Source organism: Aythya marila (assembly GCF_965140915.1).
Source record: "Aythya marila genome assembly, chromosome: W".
NCBI lineage: Eukaryota > Metazoa > Chordata > Aves > Anseriformes > Anatidae > Aythya > Aythya marila.
Window position 1 is genome coordinate 1,206,891 of NC_139081.1, and position 18,262 is coordinate 1,225,152.

General features: G+C 48.2%; 1 protein-coding gene across 15 annotated transcripts in view; it reads left to right on the forward strand.

Annotated features, from left to right (window-relative positions):
* The window catches only part of LOC309889424 (transcription factor 4-like), a 177,652-nt gene that overhangs the window by 156,108 nt on the left and 3,282 nt on the right, over positions 1-18,262 (forward strand). For 8 of the 15 annotated variants that reach the window (XM_082782257.1, XM_082782246.1, XM_082782256.1 and 5 more), the window contains 7 exons: positions 1,350-1,426; positions 3,389-3,592; positions 12,694-12,829; positions 13,330-13,492; positions 15,687-15,916; positions 16,320-16,472; positions 16,726-18,262. The exon at positions 16,726-18,262 is cut by the window's right edge and continues 3,282 nt beyond it. In XM_082782257.1, the coding sequence (XP_082638383.1) occupies positions 1,350-1,426; positions 3,389-3,592; positions 12,694-12,829; positions 13,330-13,492; positions 15,687-15,916; positions 16,320-16,456 (947 nt within the window). In that variant the 3' untranslated portion in view covers positions 16,457-16,472; positions 16,726-18,262. Of the gene's footprint in view, positions 1-1,349; positions 1,427-3,388; positions 3,593-12,693; positions 12,830-13,329; positions 13,493-15,686; positions 15,917-16,319; positions 16,473-16,723 lie in introns of all 15 variants that reach the window. The other 7 variants (XM_082782254.1, XM_082782250.1, XM_082782255.1 and 4 more) reach the window with 5 other exon arrangements.

Here is an 18,262-nt window from a genome sequence, read left to right on the forward strand (position 1 = left end):
CTGAGCCGCGTTTCCCCTAGCGAGGCGTTGCCATTGTTCCCCATGAAAGGGTCCGAACCAAAAGGAAAAATATTGTGCTAATTTGGGCTGCCTTGCTTCCTGCAAGTTTTAGTGACTAAATAGAAAGAACCAAGTGTCAAAATAAAGAGAAATAAGGAGTACGAATGCATTTAAATAAGAACTGAAAGTGTTTAGCATGCGAGACACTTTCCCTGAAGGATATCAAGGGCTAGTTAAAAATGATTTTGAAAGTAAAGATTGCTGTTCATTGCTCTATTCAGTGCAGTAGCAAAATCTCAAATAAAAGCTCCATGGGGACCAGAAAAAGGGAAGATTTAAGTTTTAATTAGAACTGACATAATTTTTACTTTTATGAGAAAAAAAAAAATCATGCTGTCAGAGCCTTAAAAAAACGTGCCATGAGTTCCACCCTGGCCTATCTTAGTCCAAGCAAGTGCCATTCAACGTAGACATTAAGATTAAAATCCTAATATTTCCATCTCAAACTCTTAAGCCCATTTTATAAGATCGTTCAGAAGATGACTCATTGAAAAGAAAGAACTTTATAAATGGTCTAAGCGTTGTGCTATATATAAACGCTGTTGGAAAAAAAATACTTGAAAAAAAACTTCTTTTCCCCGTGTCTGCTTTGCTTCTTTTGCAAGGGCATTTTTTTTTCTTTAGAAAGCATTGCTGGAGACGAGGAGACCTTTTATTCCTGCAGCAGGAACAGATGTAGAGCAGTGGATGCAAACCAGATTTTTTTTTAATTTTTTATTTTTTGGTTAGACCTTTGGCATTCTGAACCTGCCAAACCAAATAATCTGGCCGAGGAGAGCGGCGACCTTATCACAATATAATAGCATGTTGTGTGCGGTGCTTTTACTGGTTTTCTTTTTTTTTTTAAGATTTTGCAAATTTGATGATGGGATGACGTAATCAGTGGCACGGACTCCGGCTTGAAGTGAGGTTAGGATAATGGGCTAGTATGTGCCGGGGCTCGCGCAGAGGCCCAGCTGCCCGCAGCACCGCGTGGAAGTGCTGCTTCTCCTTTCCCCAGCGAGACGTTTCCTTCTCCTGCAGCCGCTCGTCGGTACAGCTGCGGAATCAATGCAGCCCTCTATGTGGAGAAGCAGCCTGGGGGAACTTTGTGGCCTGCATCTACGTGCTTTGCTACAAAATACCTTTTTTTTTTTTTTTTCACCCGTGTGTATTTTGGAAGGTCTCCATATGTCTGCTCTATAGTCTATCTGGAAATACGGCATTTACATGTCTACAAAACTGTCCAAAAAGTTTGAAAGACATTTTTGTTTGCATAGTTCTAATGGTAATTCCAATTTTACTATTAGCAGGCACAGCTGTTTGGTCTAGAAATGGAGGTCAAGCGTCATCATCTCCCAATTATGAAGGTCCCTTACACTCTTTGGTATGTTTTGATTAGTGACCTCCTCTGCCTCAGTATTTTACTTGCTGTTCTTTCCATTTCTCATCCATTCTTCTCACACAGGTTTTCATTTCGTTAGCAACTGCTATGCCCTCGGACTTGATTTTGCCACCCCTCAATTCGCAGCAGGGTGCCCCGTGCTCTAGCTCTCGTAGGCTGGTTGGAGCTGCAGCTGGCCAGGACCTCCTGCTTGCTTGCACGGCAGGGGATGCAGTACTGAAACACCCCGAAAAGGGAACAGTGCATACAAAAAGAGGGAACGGTGAAGAGGCAGGTGGCATGTGTTGAAGAGAAATAGAAAGCAGGACAGAGTGTGGTCACCGTCCGTCAGTCCCGTGGAGCTGGGAAGTGAGAGCGGCCAGCGTGGCAGCGATGGTCTCACCGGGAGAACACGAAGGGCTGAGCTTGAGAGGAAGAGTCAGGGGCCGAGCTGGTGATAAATGTTCATCTGACAGATAGGATTAAAGGGATATCAGTAAGATTTGTTGTCTTTTTTAATGGAAAGATTAAGTCACACATTAGGACAGAGGAGAACTTTAAAGAACCCGATATCCTCTGTCTGAACCCTAGCAGCTGGTTGTCGGTCTCAACTGCAAGTCTAGAAGGTTCCAGTGATCGGTGCGAGATGCCTGATGTATCATTGGGTGTAAAATCAATGGTGCTGAAGTTTTAAAGTGTCCTTAAAAAAGAGAAAGCAGGTAATTCCCAATAGTACAGTTCTAACCCACCTAGTGCTGGGGGATGCGGCAGTCCTGTGGATTTCACTGGAAAATTTCCAGGTTCAGGAGTTAGCAGGGGCTATTTTTTCTGCTCAAGCATGGAAATCCATCCCGTGATTGACTGTGATGTTTTCTAGGCTGTCTTCTGGAGGTTTTTCAGTTACCTTGTGTTTTGGCGACCAGTGGGTCAGTTAGGAGATTTGCTTAAGAGATCCATAAGATCCATAGATCCATAAGATCCATAGAGCTGTGTCTATTTTCGCAGCTGAAGCTCCGCAGAGCTCTGGGACTGTCCTGCTGAGCTCCTCTCCTATTCCTTGAGTGGAAATATTTCTTGGAGTTGTTTTGGCTGAGCAGAAAGACGACAGTGGAAGGAAGTAACTCAGGACAGCAGCAGCCAGGTTGCTTCAAGGAGCTCCCTGGTGCCGTAGCTGGCATTTGGGATGGTCGGAGAAGCAGGGAGGAGAGGTGGAGGCTCCTGGGGCAGAGGGAGGTGGTTGGGTTTCACAGACCTGGCTGCCACGAGGGTGCACCTTCATCCCCAGCACCAACACCAGTACTGTGCCCATGGGGTGTACCGGCCAAGGATGAGTGCTTTCTGCTGCTGGCATCAGAGCTAGAAAGGGATCTAGGGTGCGTACCTATAGGGGAAAAACCCGAGCAGTGTGAGGGACTGTGTGGCCTGGTAGTGTCTCCTCGTGTGTGATCCTGTGCCTAGATGGGGGGAGGAAAATCCCGGTTAGAGATTGACTCAAATTAGAGGGATATTTGTTCCTTTACTCCTACTTCTTTTTTTTTTATTATTATTATTATTATTTTTTATTTTTTTTAAAGTATCACTAAAACTTTTCAAAGAACGTAGAGGGCAACATATGTACTGTAATGATTATGTTCATGAGGAATCATTGAACCTGTTTTGCCCATGAAAATCAAAGCTGCACTCGTGTTACCCATGCTCGCTTCTTCCCCGCAACGCTATTTGAAACGTGTCCCTGAGGAAACAAAACCACTCCTGTAAAAAAAAAATATATATATATATATATAAAATAAATAAATAGTGTGAAAAGCGAAAAAAAAAGGAGAAAAGGGGTTGAGAAGGCAGGCCTGGCTGCGGGTGACCGTGCCCCCCGTTGCCCCCCGCGCCCAGCCCTGCGCCCGCCTCCGCCGCTGCGGGGCCCCGCGGCTGCTGACGCTGCTCTCGCTTTTCTTTCTCGCATGCCCACAGCAAAGCCGGATCGAGGACCGCCTGGAGAGGCTGGACGACGCCATCCACGTGCTGCGCAACCACGCCGTGGGGCCCGCCACCGCCATGCCGGGCGGCCACGCCGACATGCACGGCTTGATAGGGCCCTCGCACAACGGCGCCATGGCGGGCCTGGGCTCCGGCTACGGCACCGGCCTGCTCTCCGCCAACAGGCACTCGCTCATGGTAAGATCTGACAGAAAACGGGCCCGGGGGGAAGGACGAGGGGACGTGAGGGCTGCTTAATGTGTGTGCGGGAGGTGGCTGCGGGTCCCTTGCACGGCCGCCATTTGCCTTGCCCCTCCTGACGTGGAGCGGCGGGTGGAGGTGTGAAACCTCGGGGTTTATAAATCGGCTTTTCGTGCCCAGCCTGCACTATGTAAAGCCACTGCCCCACACCGGTCTGGAAATGCCTTTCCTTTCATGCTGTTAAGATTTCGGGAGCGTTGCGTTTCGTGTTCGGGAAGCTGGGGGCAGATTTTAAGGCAAGGCAGGCAGGGCTGGAGAAGGCTCAGAGAGCAGGAGCTAATCCTGGCTTTGTGTTACACTTGTGCTGAAATCCGGGGAGAGAAAGTGGCTCCGAGCCTGAGTCTGAGCTGTTCACACTCCGTGTGGCTTCGGTTTCACTCTGGATTAAGTGGCCCCTCTGTAGCATCGAGTGGTCGCTGCTCAGCAGCCTGCTCCTTCCTCGTGCTGCTGGCTCTTGCTTGTGTTACGGAGTCCCAGCTCCATCCCTGCTGCCATAATGCATAGTGTCAGGTCCATGTGTCACCCTGACAAAAGCCTCTGACCCGTTCCGTGGTGTGCTGTTGGGATTTCCACTTCCATGGGGCCTTAAGTACACCCTTATGTCTCCAGGGTAAACGCCTTGCACTTGGAAAAGGAAATATCTGGCGGCTAAATTCCTTTCATGTGAAGGAAAACCATGTCTCCTCAATCTCTTTTTTTAAATATACTGAGGAAAACCATCTAACGCCATGTGTTCGGGTCCACAGACATCTGAAAGTCCCTCAGCGGACGTTAATGACAAACCAAGGGTCCTGTAGGAGGCTGGGCAGAGCCGAGCTAGATGTGTGATTCTCATCAGGATTAGAGGGCAAACTTCGTTACGCTTCGAAATTTCGTTCTCGAAATAGAGTTGCTTGTTCCACGCGGAATGGGAGAAAGGACCGAGGAGTCAGCTGGCAGCATTTTCAGATGGTTCGAGGTATTTAGGTTAATTAGGACAGGGGGAAAATATGTGGGAATGGGAAGGGACTTGACAGATCCACGGCCAGTTAGCTGCCGTGGCGTTGTGGGAGGACTAGGCTTGATCCCCGTCTCATCCCACATACTGAGGGTAAGGCCGAGCAGATTAGAAGAAAGAATTTCAATTAGCCATATACATCTTGGGCTCTATTCAATTTGGGAGGAGAGCATGTGCCTCTGTGAGGGTTGCCTGGAAATTTCTCTCCAGTGTGCACGAATCATTAAAATAAACAAATGGATGAACGAAGAAATAAATGAGACCTGCTGAACTGAACGGGAACATGAGAAAGGACACCAAGACTGATGGAATGACAGTATATGCCTTGAGTGTGGACTTATACACACACATACGTGTTTTTATGCCTTACCTGGAGTCGGTCTGTTTTGGTTTTCCCGTCTTAAAAAAGTGTAGGGGGATTAGGAGAAGTTCGGTGACAAACAGCGAGAGTGCTTGCAAGCACGGAAGGATTTTCGTGTGAAGGGAGATTGAACAGATTGTGGTGATTTTGTTTAGAAAGGAGATGAATAAGAGGAGACATAATAGAGGTACGTCGAATAATGGATAGCATAGAGAAGGTAAATCTAGCTCTTCTATTCATCCTTCCTTATAATTAAAGAACAAGGGGACATTCAGTGAACCTGACAAAAAGAAATACTTTTTATTCAACACACAATGACCTGTGAAATTCATTGCTCCAAGATGTAATCAAGGCCAAATGTTCAGAAGCATTCCAAATAGGATTAGACATCATATGGAAAATGCAAACATTTAGAGTTTGATTTGACAGGATTCAGACAGGATTCCTCCTTTTTTTTTTTTTTCACAAGGAGAAAGAAAAAAAGAGAAAGAAAGAAAAACTTTGATGCCGGAGCGTGAGGCAAGTGCTCGGGGAAGGCAGGAGCTTCTTCTGGTGGCCAATTATTTGATAATTGCCGCGTCCTCCAGGCTGCTGCACGCTGGTGATGCCCCCAGTGCCGGGCTCTGTCGTGATAGTCAGTTAGGTGATTATAAATTAATTAGCCCCAGCGTTCCTGAGAGCCTTGCTTTATTCAGCACAGCCATTCCTGCATCCCGTGGCTGTTCTCAGGCAGCCCAGATGAGCAGAGGGGATGGCTGCGCACCCCCAGCACACCCCAGCACCCGCAGGGGCAAGATTTTGGGGGTCAGCCTGGAGCCCAAGGCCTTGCTGACTGAGATCTGCTGTCTCGGGTGGAAATCAGAATAACCCATCCACCTCCTGCTTTCCCCCTCCGAGGAAAAGTGGGATTTCCAGATATTCTCACCCAAATACTCTTCACAGTTCTCCCCTTCGTATTTGTCCACACACAAGCTAAATATTAACCCATAGATTTTCAGCTCTGAGTGAAATAGTTTCAGGTTATTAAAATGTAACATCAGTTGCTGGAACCTAAGAAACTAAAACAAGTTTTTATTATTATTATTATTATTATTATTATTTATTTCTTATTGGGGCGGCTTTGTGATAGCCTCTGCTCCTCAAGAAATTAAGCATTACTAGAAGTGACTCTGTGAGCAAAATATCATTAAAAGCCACAACTGAGCCTGTGCCATTTGCAGATTCCCCCCCAAAAAAATGTTAAGTGTTAACTGAAAACGGTCTGGCAACAGGCTCCGAAAGGTAAAAAGATGCTTTTTCAGCAGCTCGGTTAAATCCATCTCCTTTCCCCTTCCCCAATAAAATTAGCATGAACCAGACATTGTTTTGCTCTCTGTGGCAGTTGCTGCGAATTCACAAAGGGAAATTCTAGATTGTAATTTAGCTTGGCCTCAGGTAATATGTTAAATACACTTGGGACACATATAATCTAAGATTTGAGTTTGTACAAAGCTATTTTTTCCTCCAGTGTTTAAACAATACTGCTTTTAATGAAGAAATCTGGCTTTATTAAAAGCCAGATCTGTGACTTACAACTGGTGCTGCATATCTGCTCTCAATCAAGAGAAAAGAGTTTAATTTTTGTAGCTTTGTTCGCTTTGCATATGTTAAACCGATGCAACATGCACCCAGGGCATCACTTCAGAGAGGGTTTGTTCCATAAATCTGTGCTCCTCGCCTAACTACCAGATGTAGGTGAAGTGAGATGGAAGCAAACAACAACAACAACAACAAACAACAGGGCGGCGACGCGAAATGGAAGCGGTCGCGTCCCGCGTCGCAAAAATACGCTCAGATTTGGGGCTTTTGGAGAAATTCGCGTGTCCTGGCTTGGAAACGCGGATCCAGGGGGGCTCGCGCTGCTGTGGTTTCGGGGGCGAGCCTCTGTTTGTGTCTCCAAAAGCCTCTGTAAGATCAATAGGTGGGCACAGCAAGCAGGATGAGGGGAGTTGGAAGGCAGATACGGTGCTCTGAGGGCAGTGCTCCTTCTAAAAAACGAGCCGGGCACAAGTTCCCTGAAAAAACACCAGTCTGCCGAGCTCCCAAACAGCATTACTCACTGTCTGAAACCGTAACTTGCGTGAAGGAGGCAGGCCGGCTCATTTCTTTTGGAAAACTGGGCTGAATTTGGAAGCAAAACCAGAAGAACAAAGGAAATAGTTTGGGAGTGGAGTCAGGCTGAAGTTAGCCTTTGACCATTTGATACATTCCACGCTGAAAAGGAAGTCGAAGGGGGGAAAAAAAAAAAAATCCCCCCCCCCAAAAAAAAAAAAAAAAAAAATCAAGGAGGATACTGGTAATGTTTTCCACATTTGAATTTTAATACATGAAACAGGCTATAAAACGCTGGCCAGCTGCAGTAAATAAAGTAGCAGTGGGAGGTATGGACCGGAAACTTGTACAGAATGTGCTGGTGGAAATCTCCTTGCCCACCGTACACCTTCGGTCGCTGCCTTCGGCCCCGGGGGAACTCGAGCCCGGGGCTGGGATCCAGCGGCCCTGCCGTGCCCTGCACCCTCTCCCCAGACGAAAAAGAGGCAGGGGTAGGGCAGATGCTGCTCCCCCGTGGAAAATATGTGGACGGGGTGCTCCGTTTTCGGGGGAATTAGCCCAAATTTGCAGCTGCGAGCAGCGTCCTGCTGGCTGCACGAGCCCTTTGCCGCAGCGAGCTTTGACTTTACTTCCCTCCCTAATTTTTTTTAGCAGCCTGGTAAGGATTTGAGCACTTGCTAATTTTGAGCAGGCCCCTTTCTACGCTCTCCTTTGGCTTGGGCGAGCGGCACACGTTTATCCACGCCATTTATAAACGAGCAAACGGGCTCCTCCGCTACCCCCAGAGGCGGCGCACGGCGAGGTGGGTCGGGCTGGGGGGGCGCACGGGAAAAGGGGCGATCTCTCCTCCGGCAGGAGAGAAGCAGGTTCAGGTTTCCCGTCCCACAAGGGCCCCGCTTCGGCAAACACACGTGTGCGGAGCTTTATGGCCGCGGCTCGCCCCGCGGGGACCGGTGGTGAGCTTGAAATGAAGCACACGCACGAGCAGGGCCTGGAGACGTGGCAATTAAAAGGCAGGTAGAAAGCAGGCAGAAAACAACCCTGGACACCCATAAAGAAGCTGCCATCGACTGGTTGTGGATGTCGGCTTAAAAATCCGGGCGATGCTGGCTTTATTTCCGAGCCTCTCATAATATTTTTGCCCCCGGAATGGTTTTTACGGCACCAGGCGCGTGGCGAGGAGGTAAAAGCTCGGAGTTTTTGCGGGAGCTGCCCATCTCCAGCTCTCAAGGGCATGAGCTCAGCAGATATTTTCGGCTTTCCCCGCGAATTTCCTGGCTTTTCGGTAGTTCCTGTTATTTCAGGGGTTATGCAGCTCGGAGGGATTTTATTGGAACATTGCACATGAAATGGGAGCAGCCAGCGTCGAAACGCTAACTTTTACACGGGAATCTTCGCAGACACATGTTTCTTTTGTAGCAGGGCATGAAGGGATTGATTAAAATCATTATAAAACACAAACTGGTGCACATTCTTTTTCAGACAGTGCTTAGAAGTCCAGCAGCTCGCCTGCGAGCTTCACATGAGGGCCCACAGGAAGGGAGCATGCTCGTGTATATTTTTTTTACATCCACATTAAATTAACTTACGGAATTTTCCACCCCTAGGAATTAAAGTAGCAGCTCATGAAGTAACTCGGTTATGTCATTCATACATAAACAAAAAGAGGCAAGCAACTTGGCGGTGTTTAAAAGGCGAAATCTGGCTTTTGCTGGTGGTTTTTTTTTTCTTTTTTTCTTCTTTTTTCTGATTATCTTTTCATCTTCTCCATTCGCAGCGCCGCCGTAGCCGTCGCATCTGTTGTTTGTTTTGCCTCGCTGATGTTTTTTAGCTAACAGGTATCACGTACATCGAAAAAAATATATCTAAAATATCAAATAAAGGGGCAGAATGACCTTACCGGGATAAAATCTGCCACGACGGGCACCGGTGTAGGGTTTTTAAGGGAAGTTTTCTGCCTAATTGGCTGCCATGCCTGCCGCCCCGCAAATTATGGCCTCCCTATCATATTTTGAAGCCATTTTTGAGGCTGTAAAGTTGGTTCTGGCCGATATTGAAGCGACACCTCCTTCTGGAGAACGCCGCCCTGGGCACAAGGGCTTCATTCATTCATTCCCCGGCAGCTAATTAGGCTCATTGTTCAAACCCCGTGATTCGGGGCTCGTCCACGCTCCGGCCCCGGGTTTCTCCTCGTTCCCATTATGGGACAGGCTTCCCAAAGTGCCAAGTCGATGAAGAAGAGTTCATATTCTTAATCCCATCCTCCAGGCCCCTTTCTATCTCCGGCTCCGAGAGCTGCAAGTTGTTTTGTATTTTTTTTTTTCTCCAGAAAAAAAAAAATTGAACTTTGCTGTTTTCCTGATTTAATGCCACTCCTAATGTCTCTCTCTCTTTTTTTTTTTTTTTATTATTATTAAATCCTTTCTTTTGGCTTTTGATCTTATTTATAGCCGAGCCACCGGTCATATGGAAGCTATTATTGTATAGCGTGGAGATGAAAGGCTGCGAGGCAGTTAAATAAGAGGGAATAATTGGGCCCAATAACGCACACGTACAGTGAGAGGCCGTTTGTGTCGGCGTGCCCCGCGCCGTTCCCTTTTTAATATCGCGCTGGGGCTTTCGAAGGGCTTTGCCCAAATCTGCTTCCCGTCAGCCTTATAAATTCTGACAATATTGAACACGTGTTAACATGCCTCACCTTCCAACTTTGCTGCCGCGTGTTTTTATTTGTCTAATCGGATAACACGGGGTCATCAGGTGGCAAAGCACAAAGCCCCGCTGCTCGCCGCGTCCCTTCCTTACAGGAGCTGCTTCGGAGCCGCCCCTCGCTCCGGAGCATCAGCCAGCAGGTGATCGCTCTTCCTTTTGTGCCACCGTGCTCAGAAAGTTCATCCTTGCGTGAAGCTCAGCATGACAAGGGTTAACCCTAAGGATCAGGGGTTTGGGATCAGTTTCCCCAAACCCGAGGATCTTCCCAATTTGCCTGGCATCCACAGGTGAGCCCACAAGCGCCTCCAGCCCCTCCGCTTTCAGGAGGCAGAACCGCACGGTGCGTTCACAGCCGAGGTAACAGAGGAGCAGTGGTGGCTCTGGGTCATCACCCAGAGAGACAATATTCCCCTTTTCATGGACTATGTGTCTGAAAATCCCAGTATCGTGCTGTTCATCCGCTCTAACTACTGCTCCACAGCTCAATCACGAGGTGCTGAGTGCTCCAGAGCGGATTTCCAAGCATTTTTTAAGAGCTTCCCATCCGCGATGGAGACGGAGATAGCGCAGGTAATCAGAAATGCGCACAGACCTGTGCAACCAGAAAAACCTGGCTGGGTGGCTTTCACCCTGCGGAAAAAGGAAAGCAGGAGGTAAAAGGAGACGAGCTCTAGCCTTCTTCCAGCGCTTGAAGAGTCGCAAAATGCTGGAAAAGACAAACCAAGATTTCAAAGAGGGCAGAGATTTGCACATCAACAGCACCGGGTGTACCTCCCGTGCGCGTTCCTGGCTTCGCTGTTGGTTTTGCTTTGTGTCTTCTTTCCACCCCGATCTGCTGAGTGGTGCAGTCGGGGCTGTTTGAGGAGATGGAAAGGAACCAAATATTAATAGGACTTCAAAGCGAGCCTGATTCTCCAAAGATAAGTATTATTTATAGGTCTGCCCTCCTGGGCTGGGGGGAACGATGCGTATCTTCGCTCCACCTCGGGGCAAGGCTGGTGCTTGGACGACAGACAAACCGGCGGCGCTGCTGGCTGCGGAGGGGGAACGGGAAAGGCAGCATTTGTACCCAAAAACGCATGGACCTGGCTGCTTTCGGCCCCTGAGGTCTCACATGGGGCAGTTGTAGCTGATGGACATCAAAACCCACAGCCCTTACGGATAACGACGTGACCGAAATTGTAGGATTAAAGTATCCGGGAGAATACCCCGTGGGAAGGCAGTGTCGGGCAGGGATAGTTCGTATCGGGCAGATGGGACACATGACGCTCACGGTGACCTTCTAGATCTCCTGAGAACCTAAAGGAGGAAAAAATTGAGGTTTTTTTTATTTTAATCAGAACTATTTTGAAAAACATGAACAAAACCGTGCGATACATCAGCGGTAGAGCGATGGTGACCTCGTGGCACCTGATTTAGCCTCGGAAGTCAACAGTTGAGTTAAAAAACCGTGCGTCCTGTTAGCCTTCTGTCGTGATTGCTGCTTCTGCCTCTTGATGTGATAAATAAGATTTTGTCCCCCAGCAGCCAGGCCCAGGAATCGAGATACCCGGGCTGTCTCGCCCCAAGCTGGCCCACCCAGCTCGAGGCATCTCGCGGTGGCCGTGGTCATTCTGACTGCATGGGGGGTTCAATCACTCCAGATTGAAGGAAGGAGAAGTGCAGACCCCCCCAAGCCCACCCTCTTAACAAACCTCCCTTCCTTCAAACCGAGTCACGCCGGTCCCAGCCCTTCCTTAGCACCTCACGTTTCTAAAATCCCAGCGTCTCAGCGAGGAGAGAGTTTTTGTCGGTGCTCTTTTACACTTGCTTTCGGTTATTTGCATTTCGTCTAGTAGTAAAAGATTTTCTCAAGTTCCCCTTGGCAGGATTCCCTTTTATCTTCCCTACTGCGGTCTCGGCTCGCTGTTAACAATTATACCATATTATCTTGTAAGCCTGATGAGAAACATTCCTCCATCTTTCTTTATCTGCCCGAGCGCTTCACGTAGGGAGAAGAAAGAGAGATTTACAGCTGGCTGCTGGCTTCATCAGCCACGAAAACCCCTTTCACACCGCTGTTAGGGGAGGCGCACACCTGAGGAAGACGGGAGCGTGTAGAAAATTTTCCTGCCTGTAGCTCTGGACACAGGGTACAGATAAATGGAGCCACTCGCAGCTCCAACTTTCAACAAAAAAAACAAAAAAGCCCTTTCCTGGCTTTTTTCTAGCTTTTTCTGACAGTTTTGCTCGTTGGCTCTTCTCCTCAGCCTTGATTGAGGCGAGGAGTGGATGGGTTTCCAGCCCCGCTGATGGCACTGCCGGAGTGTTTCATAAAACCTTCACGGGGATGTTACCCGGAGCCAGACCCGCTGCCCCTTCGGCTTTGGGGCTCGGTGCTTCGTGAAATGGGGCTCATTTGGTCCCGGCTGCTTGGCCCCCGCTGTCAGAGCCTTCTCCGGGCTCTTCGGGACGGGGAGGAATGTCAGGCCCGCCGAGCCCGGCCCCGAAAAGCGAAGCGGGATGCCGAGTGGCAATTCCTGCAGGGTTTCCCGCCGGCAAGGGGGGAATTGCGAAGCCCGCAATTAAGCATATGGGCATGAAGCTAATTGTCAGATCTGTTGGCGGACATGATAGAAGACAGATGGGCGCCAAGCGGCGCGCTCGGCGAAGGCACCCCGGGAGACGCTTTGACGTTTTACCTGCCTGAGCTCGCTCGGCCTCCTGCGCGCCCGGCCGGGCTTCGGCTCCGCGGGCTCACGGCGCCCTCTGGCGAGGCACCCAGCCTCCCGACAGCACCCTAGGGCAGCGGCAGCACCCCAAGGCTGTAGGGTCGCAGCCCCCGTGGTCCCGTTGCGGGTTGTCGCCTCCTCTCACCGCCCTTTTCTCCTCTGTCTCCAGGTCGGCGCCCACCGCGAGGACGGGGTGAGCCTCCGCGGCAGCCACTCGCTCGTGCCAAACCAGGTGCCGGTGCCCCAGCTGCCCGTGCAGTCGGCCACCTCCCCGGACCTGAACCCGCCCCAGGACCCCTACAGGGGTGAGTACCGCCGGCAGCAGCCCCCTAACACGGGGATCAGACCCCACACCTCGATCCCGCGCATCGCAGAGTGATTGGGGCGGGAAGGGGGCCTTCACGGTTGCGGGGTGCGCGGCAAAAAGATGTGGATTTAAGGTGAAAGGCCGAATTTCCACCACAAGGCCTTTTTGCTCATTCATTGCAGCAGGGATACTTGGTGTATTTGGGGAGGAATGACATGTTAAAGATTTTTATTTTTTTTTTAAGATGAGGGAAAACCTAGGGAGTGATTGCAGCTAGGCGTCAGTGAACTATTCCTGAAGGCTGAGGAGCAGAACAAGACCTCAAAGCCATCGCTGAAACCTGTTTTAGGGCCTTCACGCTTCGCTCAGTGCCAGTTATCTGGGGCTGCACACGCGGGTCACCCTTCAGTGGGCTGCAGGGACGGAGGATTTGGCCCCAGATCGCTCCCATGTTTGCGGAAGCAGCGTTTGACAGCTCCTCTGTGTGTTTTCTCCCAGGCATGCCAGCTGGACTGCAAGGGCAGAGCGTCTCTTCAGGGAGCTCCGAAATCAAATCCGACGACGAGGGAGACGAAAACCTCCAGGACACAAAATCTTCCGAGGACAAGAAACTAGAGGATGACAAGAAGGATATCAAATCAATTACTAGGTCAAGATCTAGGTAACAGTATATAATAGTGTCGCTTCATTTAATTCCTTTACTGGATTTTGATGAAGTGAACAGCACAGGAGGAAACTATGAGGTTTTTTCCTGGCAGGTAAAACCACAGCCTAAGTGGAACAGAACGGCTGTCCTGGCAGTACTGAGCACACTTCTGGTGCTTGTACTCCAGGACTTCCTCAAATTTGAACAATTCACAAATTTGGACCCCGGCCAAGTTCTCCACAATCTCTAAAGAAATTATATTTTGTTAAAATGCATTAATTATACTGCTATTCCTCTCTGCCCTTGCTTGCAAACGGGAATGCAGTACGGATTGGCATCTTGGTAAAAACGAGCCTGAAAGTCGAGCACACCTGCATCTGAGCTAACAAAACATATTCTTTGCTTTTACCTTTCAAATAAATCCGTCGTACCTTGTCCTCAATTTCTGCAAGCCTCTGGAGCTGTCTAGGTTCAACTGGAAGATTTGGTGGCGTTGTTCCAACAGATGAGGATCTGGCCCTCCTGTTGTTTCTGGAAGATGGGAAGGGCAGGAGGATTCTCTCCTCCTTCGAGGCTGAGATGCTTAGGAAAGGCAGGAGTGTATCAGGACTGCTGGTGGGACAAGGCTTGTTCTGCACATTATTTATATATTTTTGGAAAGCATTACTTAAATCCTAGCTGTATTGTATCATTTGGGAGCTCGTGGCCATGGTGAGCCTGAGCAATGTTTATGGGCACAGCAAACACGAACCACCTAACAAAGGACAGGCCTCAGCTGTCCCATTTATCCTAAATTTCCTCGTCTCACCTGCATCTCAGCACACCTGAGGTACAGCTCAGGAGTGCAGACACTCTTCAGCATCACTTGAGTCCCAAACTACCCAGCCAAATTGCAAATAAGGCTGAAATTCTGTTTTGTTGGAGGATTTTTTAAATGATTGCGCGTGGCCATGTCTTACTGCCTTTTCTCCTTCCGTGTCTGCTTGTCTGTGCAAAGGCTGAGACAAGGTAAGAAACATCTGAGCAGACATTTTGCCACGGAGAGAGCACCGAAATTCTGACCTCTCAAGCCTGCACACACTGATTTTTAAACTGTTAGTCGCATTCACATCTCTTTTGACCGGAGAAAAAATATGACACTTGAGATTCTCTCCGAATAAATGTGTTGGAGTAACCTTAAGTGAGGCTTTCATGTCCGTTTCCAACCTGGTAAGAAGAAAGGAGCTTGATGCTGCTGTAAGGTGGTTGTAGTCCCTGTTAATTCAACAATTACACCGTCGCTTATGCATATTTATAGGTGCTTTGATGCTTTTGTAGGCTAACAGTTTTGCTTTTAACATGCTTGCAGCTCTAAAAGGTTACTCCCGATATTTAGTTATGTATCTAAATCCGTGTTGTTAGGGCTGCTGGAAATTTATGACTCTATTTGCATAACCAATTCAAATTACATAGTGGCAGTGACTCACCAGTTGATGTGTTTTCAATTTAAAATCATTATTTCATCTGGCTGGAAAGCCGTTTTTGTTGCAGAAATGATGCCCAAGTTCACCGTGGGGCTCTCTGCAGCCAGCAATTCCTCCCGTGGCCGTTTGCCCGCAGGCATTTCGGTGCCCGGGCTCTGCTCAGTGCCTGGTGGGCTGCCTGCCCCCACCAGCTGATAGCAGAGAAAGTTATTTTCTGAAGGACAGTCATGCTGGAGCTTCTTTATATTTTGGTGTTTCTGCTTTGACCTTCTCTCTGGTCTTTGTCTGGGTCACCCGGAGACGGTCTGCTGGGGGGCCCCGTGCTCTATAACTTGAGCTGAGTAGATCTCAAGTCTTACATTCGGCACAGAAGAAAGTCACAGAAACATAAAAAGTGTCTCTCAAACATAAAAAGGGCTCTCAACATTTGTCACGACGTAACAAGCTGAGGTATCGAGCGTGAGAAAATATATTATTGAAGAAAAATCTCTAAAAAATAATCTCTAAATTCTCCAAAGTGTCTCCCTTGCAGAATGTAGAGGTTGGTAACAAACTTAATTCAGTGTGAAATTTAAGGGGACTGAATTTTGCCCAGGTTTGCTGGAAGAGGAGCAGCAAATACCTATATCTTGCAAGGTGTTTGACTGATTTGTAGCCCTGTTCTTGGCCAAATGCTGTTGCAAATCTTTTGACCCTGCTTGTTGCCCACACCATTAGAAGATGAGGTGTTCCTTTTTGTCTCCCAGCAATAACGACGACGAGGACCTGACACCCGAGCAGAAAGCCGAGCGAGAGAAGGAGAGGCGGATGGCCAACAACGCTCGGGAGCGCCTGCGCGTGCGCGACATCAACGAGGCGTTCAAGGAGTTGGGCCGGATGGTGCAGCTCCACCTGAAGAGCGACAAGCCCCAGACGAAGCTCCTGATTTTGCACCAGGCTGTGGCTGTCATCCTCAGCTTAGAGCAGCAAGTCAGAGGTGAGTGCCGCCCGAGTTTGGGGACGGCTGCCCAGGGGCACCCGGAGTCACCGTGGGGCGCTTGTGTTCGCCCGTGGCTCTGGCACCGCAGGCGTTGGCGGCGATCCTCGGCGGTCTCGGTGCGTTTTGCATCCTTCAGCAAGCTCCAATTTCAATATTAAGCTTGGCTGCTCCTTCACAAAGCCCAAACACGAAGGGATTTGCAGCAGTTGTGTACCGAGTTGCGCTGCCTGCGTCCCAGCACTTGACCTGACCGGGCTGCATCATCCGCTTCAGCCCCCTCAATTCCTGCAGCCTGACTTTACCGAGTCACTGAGAATGTTTTCAACGCACGTGCAACGTCAAAGCCAGCCTGATAGAAAAACCTGAACGTTTCAAATCGTGTTTTGCTTCCTTTCCACAGAAAGAAACCTGAATCCTAAAGCAGCCTGTCTGAAAAGAAGGGAAGAAGAGAAAGTCTCTTCGGATCCTCCTCCACTTTCCCTGGCAGGACCCCACCCTGGGATGGGAGATGCCTCCAATCACATGGGACAGATGTAAAAAAAAAAAAAAAAAGGCAAGTTTTGTTTGCAGCAGTGCCCAGGTGCCCTCCAAACACCCGGCCACGGGGAGTTCAGGCACAGAGAGCCCCCTGGGCTGCTGGGGGTGGGCAGGTGGGCGAGGGGCACCCTTTATAAACTGGCCATCAGGTCATCCTGCCAGCAGGCTTGATGCCAAAGCCACGTTCAGATCCTGTGTTTAGAGAGGATTTAGTGATGCGTATTCATCTGTCCTTGACTGATGTGGTTTTTTTTTCACTTCTTTCGCAGGTCCAAGTTGCCACATTTCTTCATTTAAACAAGAGACCACTTCCTTAACAGCTGTATTATCTTAAACCCACATAAACACTTCTCCTTAACCCCTTTTTTGTAATATAAGACAAGTCTGAGTAGTTAAGAATCACAGACGCAAGAGATTTCAGCATTCCCGAATTATTAAAAACAAGAAAAAAAAACAAACAAACAAACAAACAAAAAGTGCAACTTGAGGGACGACTCTCTTTAACATATCATGCAGAATGTCTAACGCAGTATGTTACGAGCTGTAAGTGCACAGCCTAGAGACTGAATGGCAATCTTCTCCACACTGTGGGACAATGCATTTGTGCCTAAACTTCTTTTGGAAAAAAAAAAAAAAATATAATTAATTTGTAAGTCTGAAAAAAAAAAAAAAAATATTTAATTTAAAAATTGTAAACTTGCAATAATGAAAAAGTGTACTTCTGAAGAAAAAAATGAGCGTTTTTGTTGGTGTGCTAGACAGCTAGTGTTTATACTTACTGGATATTAAAAGGGAAGCTTTGCTGCCCAGATATTTACAAAACCAGCAAACGTCCTAATGAAAACTGAAGTGATGACATTAGCCATTCCTTAGGGTAGGAGGAACAGATGGATCTTATAGACCTATGACAAATATATATATATAAATATATATATAAATATATATTAAAAATTTAGTGAATATGGTAAGCTTTTGTTCATTTGTTTCAGACTTTTTTGCTCCTGTAAAAAAATAGTACTGATTAACTTTTTTAAAAAGAAGATTTTACTGTAAATAAGGATTTTTTTGTCTTATTTCTGTCCCTCTCTCCCCTGTTTTTGTTATTGTAACCTGTAGTGCCAACTCTGTCTCTGGAGGGGTAGTGCAGGAACGAAACGCTGACCCTGACGTTGCTTCTCATTCATAAATAAGTAGAGAGTTGTTTCTTCGGTCTTTTTGGGAACACGGGACTGAAACACAAAAAAAAGTCACGTCGTGCGTAGATACGACGGGCGGCGTTACCCAGCCCGGCCAGGCGAGCCGCTCGCGTGGTGACGTTGCTCTGGTTTGACCCTTTTTCTGGGATTTTCAGAGGTACAAGGTTAGAATGCTACAATTGTTACCACTGTGCCTTCCAATGTTTATATCATCCGAAGCATAACATGAATCAAAGTGGCTGTGATTTAACGACCCGATTAAAAGTGTTACCTATGTGTGTAGCCTAAATAGTGTGCAGTGAGGCGTTTCTGAATACATGGTCAGATTTCGGGGGGGACGGGGGGCGGGAGGGAGGGAGGGGAAACCATCCTGGGGGTGGGGGGGGGAAAACTGCAAGTAGTGTGACAGATCCGATTGACTTCTTTGCGTTGTTCTTCTCTCGTTTGGAAGTGGATTATTGAAGTGTAGACCACTTGCTGCCTCCTCCTTTCTTTGTAAAATGCCAATTTCAGTCATCATGCAGCATTATACCGAGCCTTATGAGTCCTAAAGCATTAAGTTGCACTTTCTCGAGGAGGGGTGGTAGTACAGTATTTCTCTGGCCAGTAT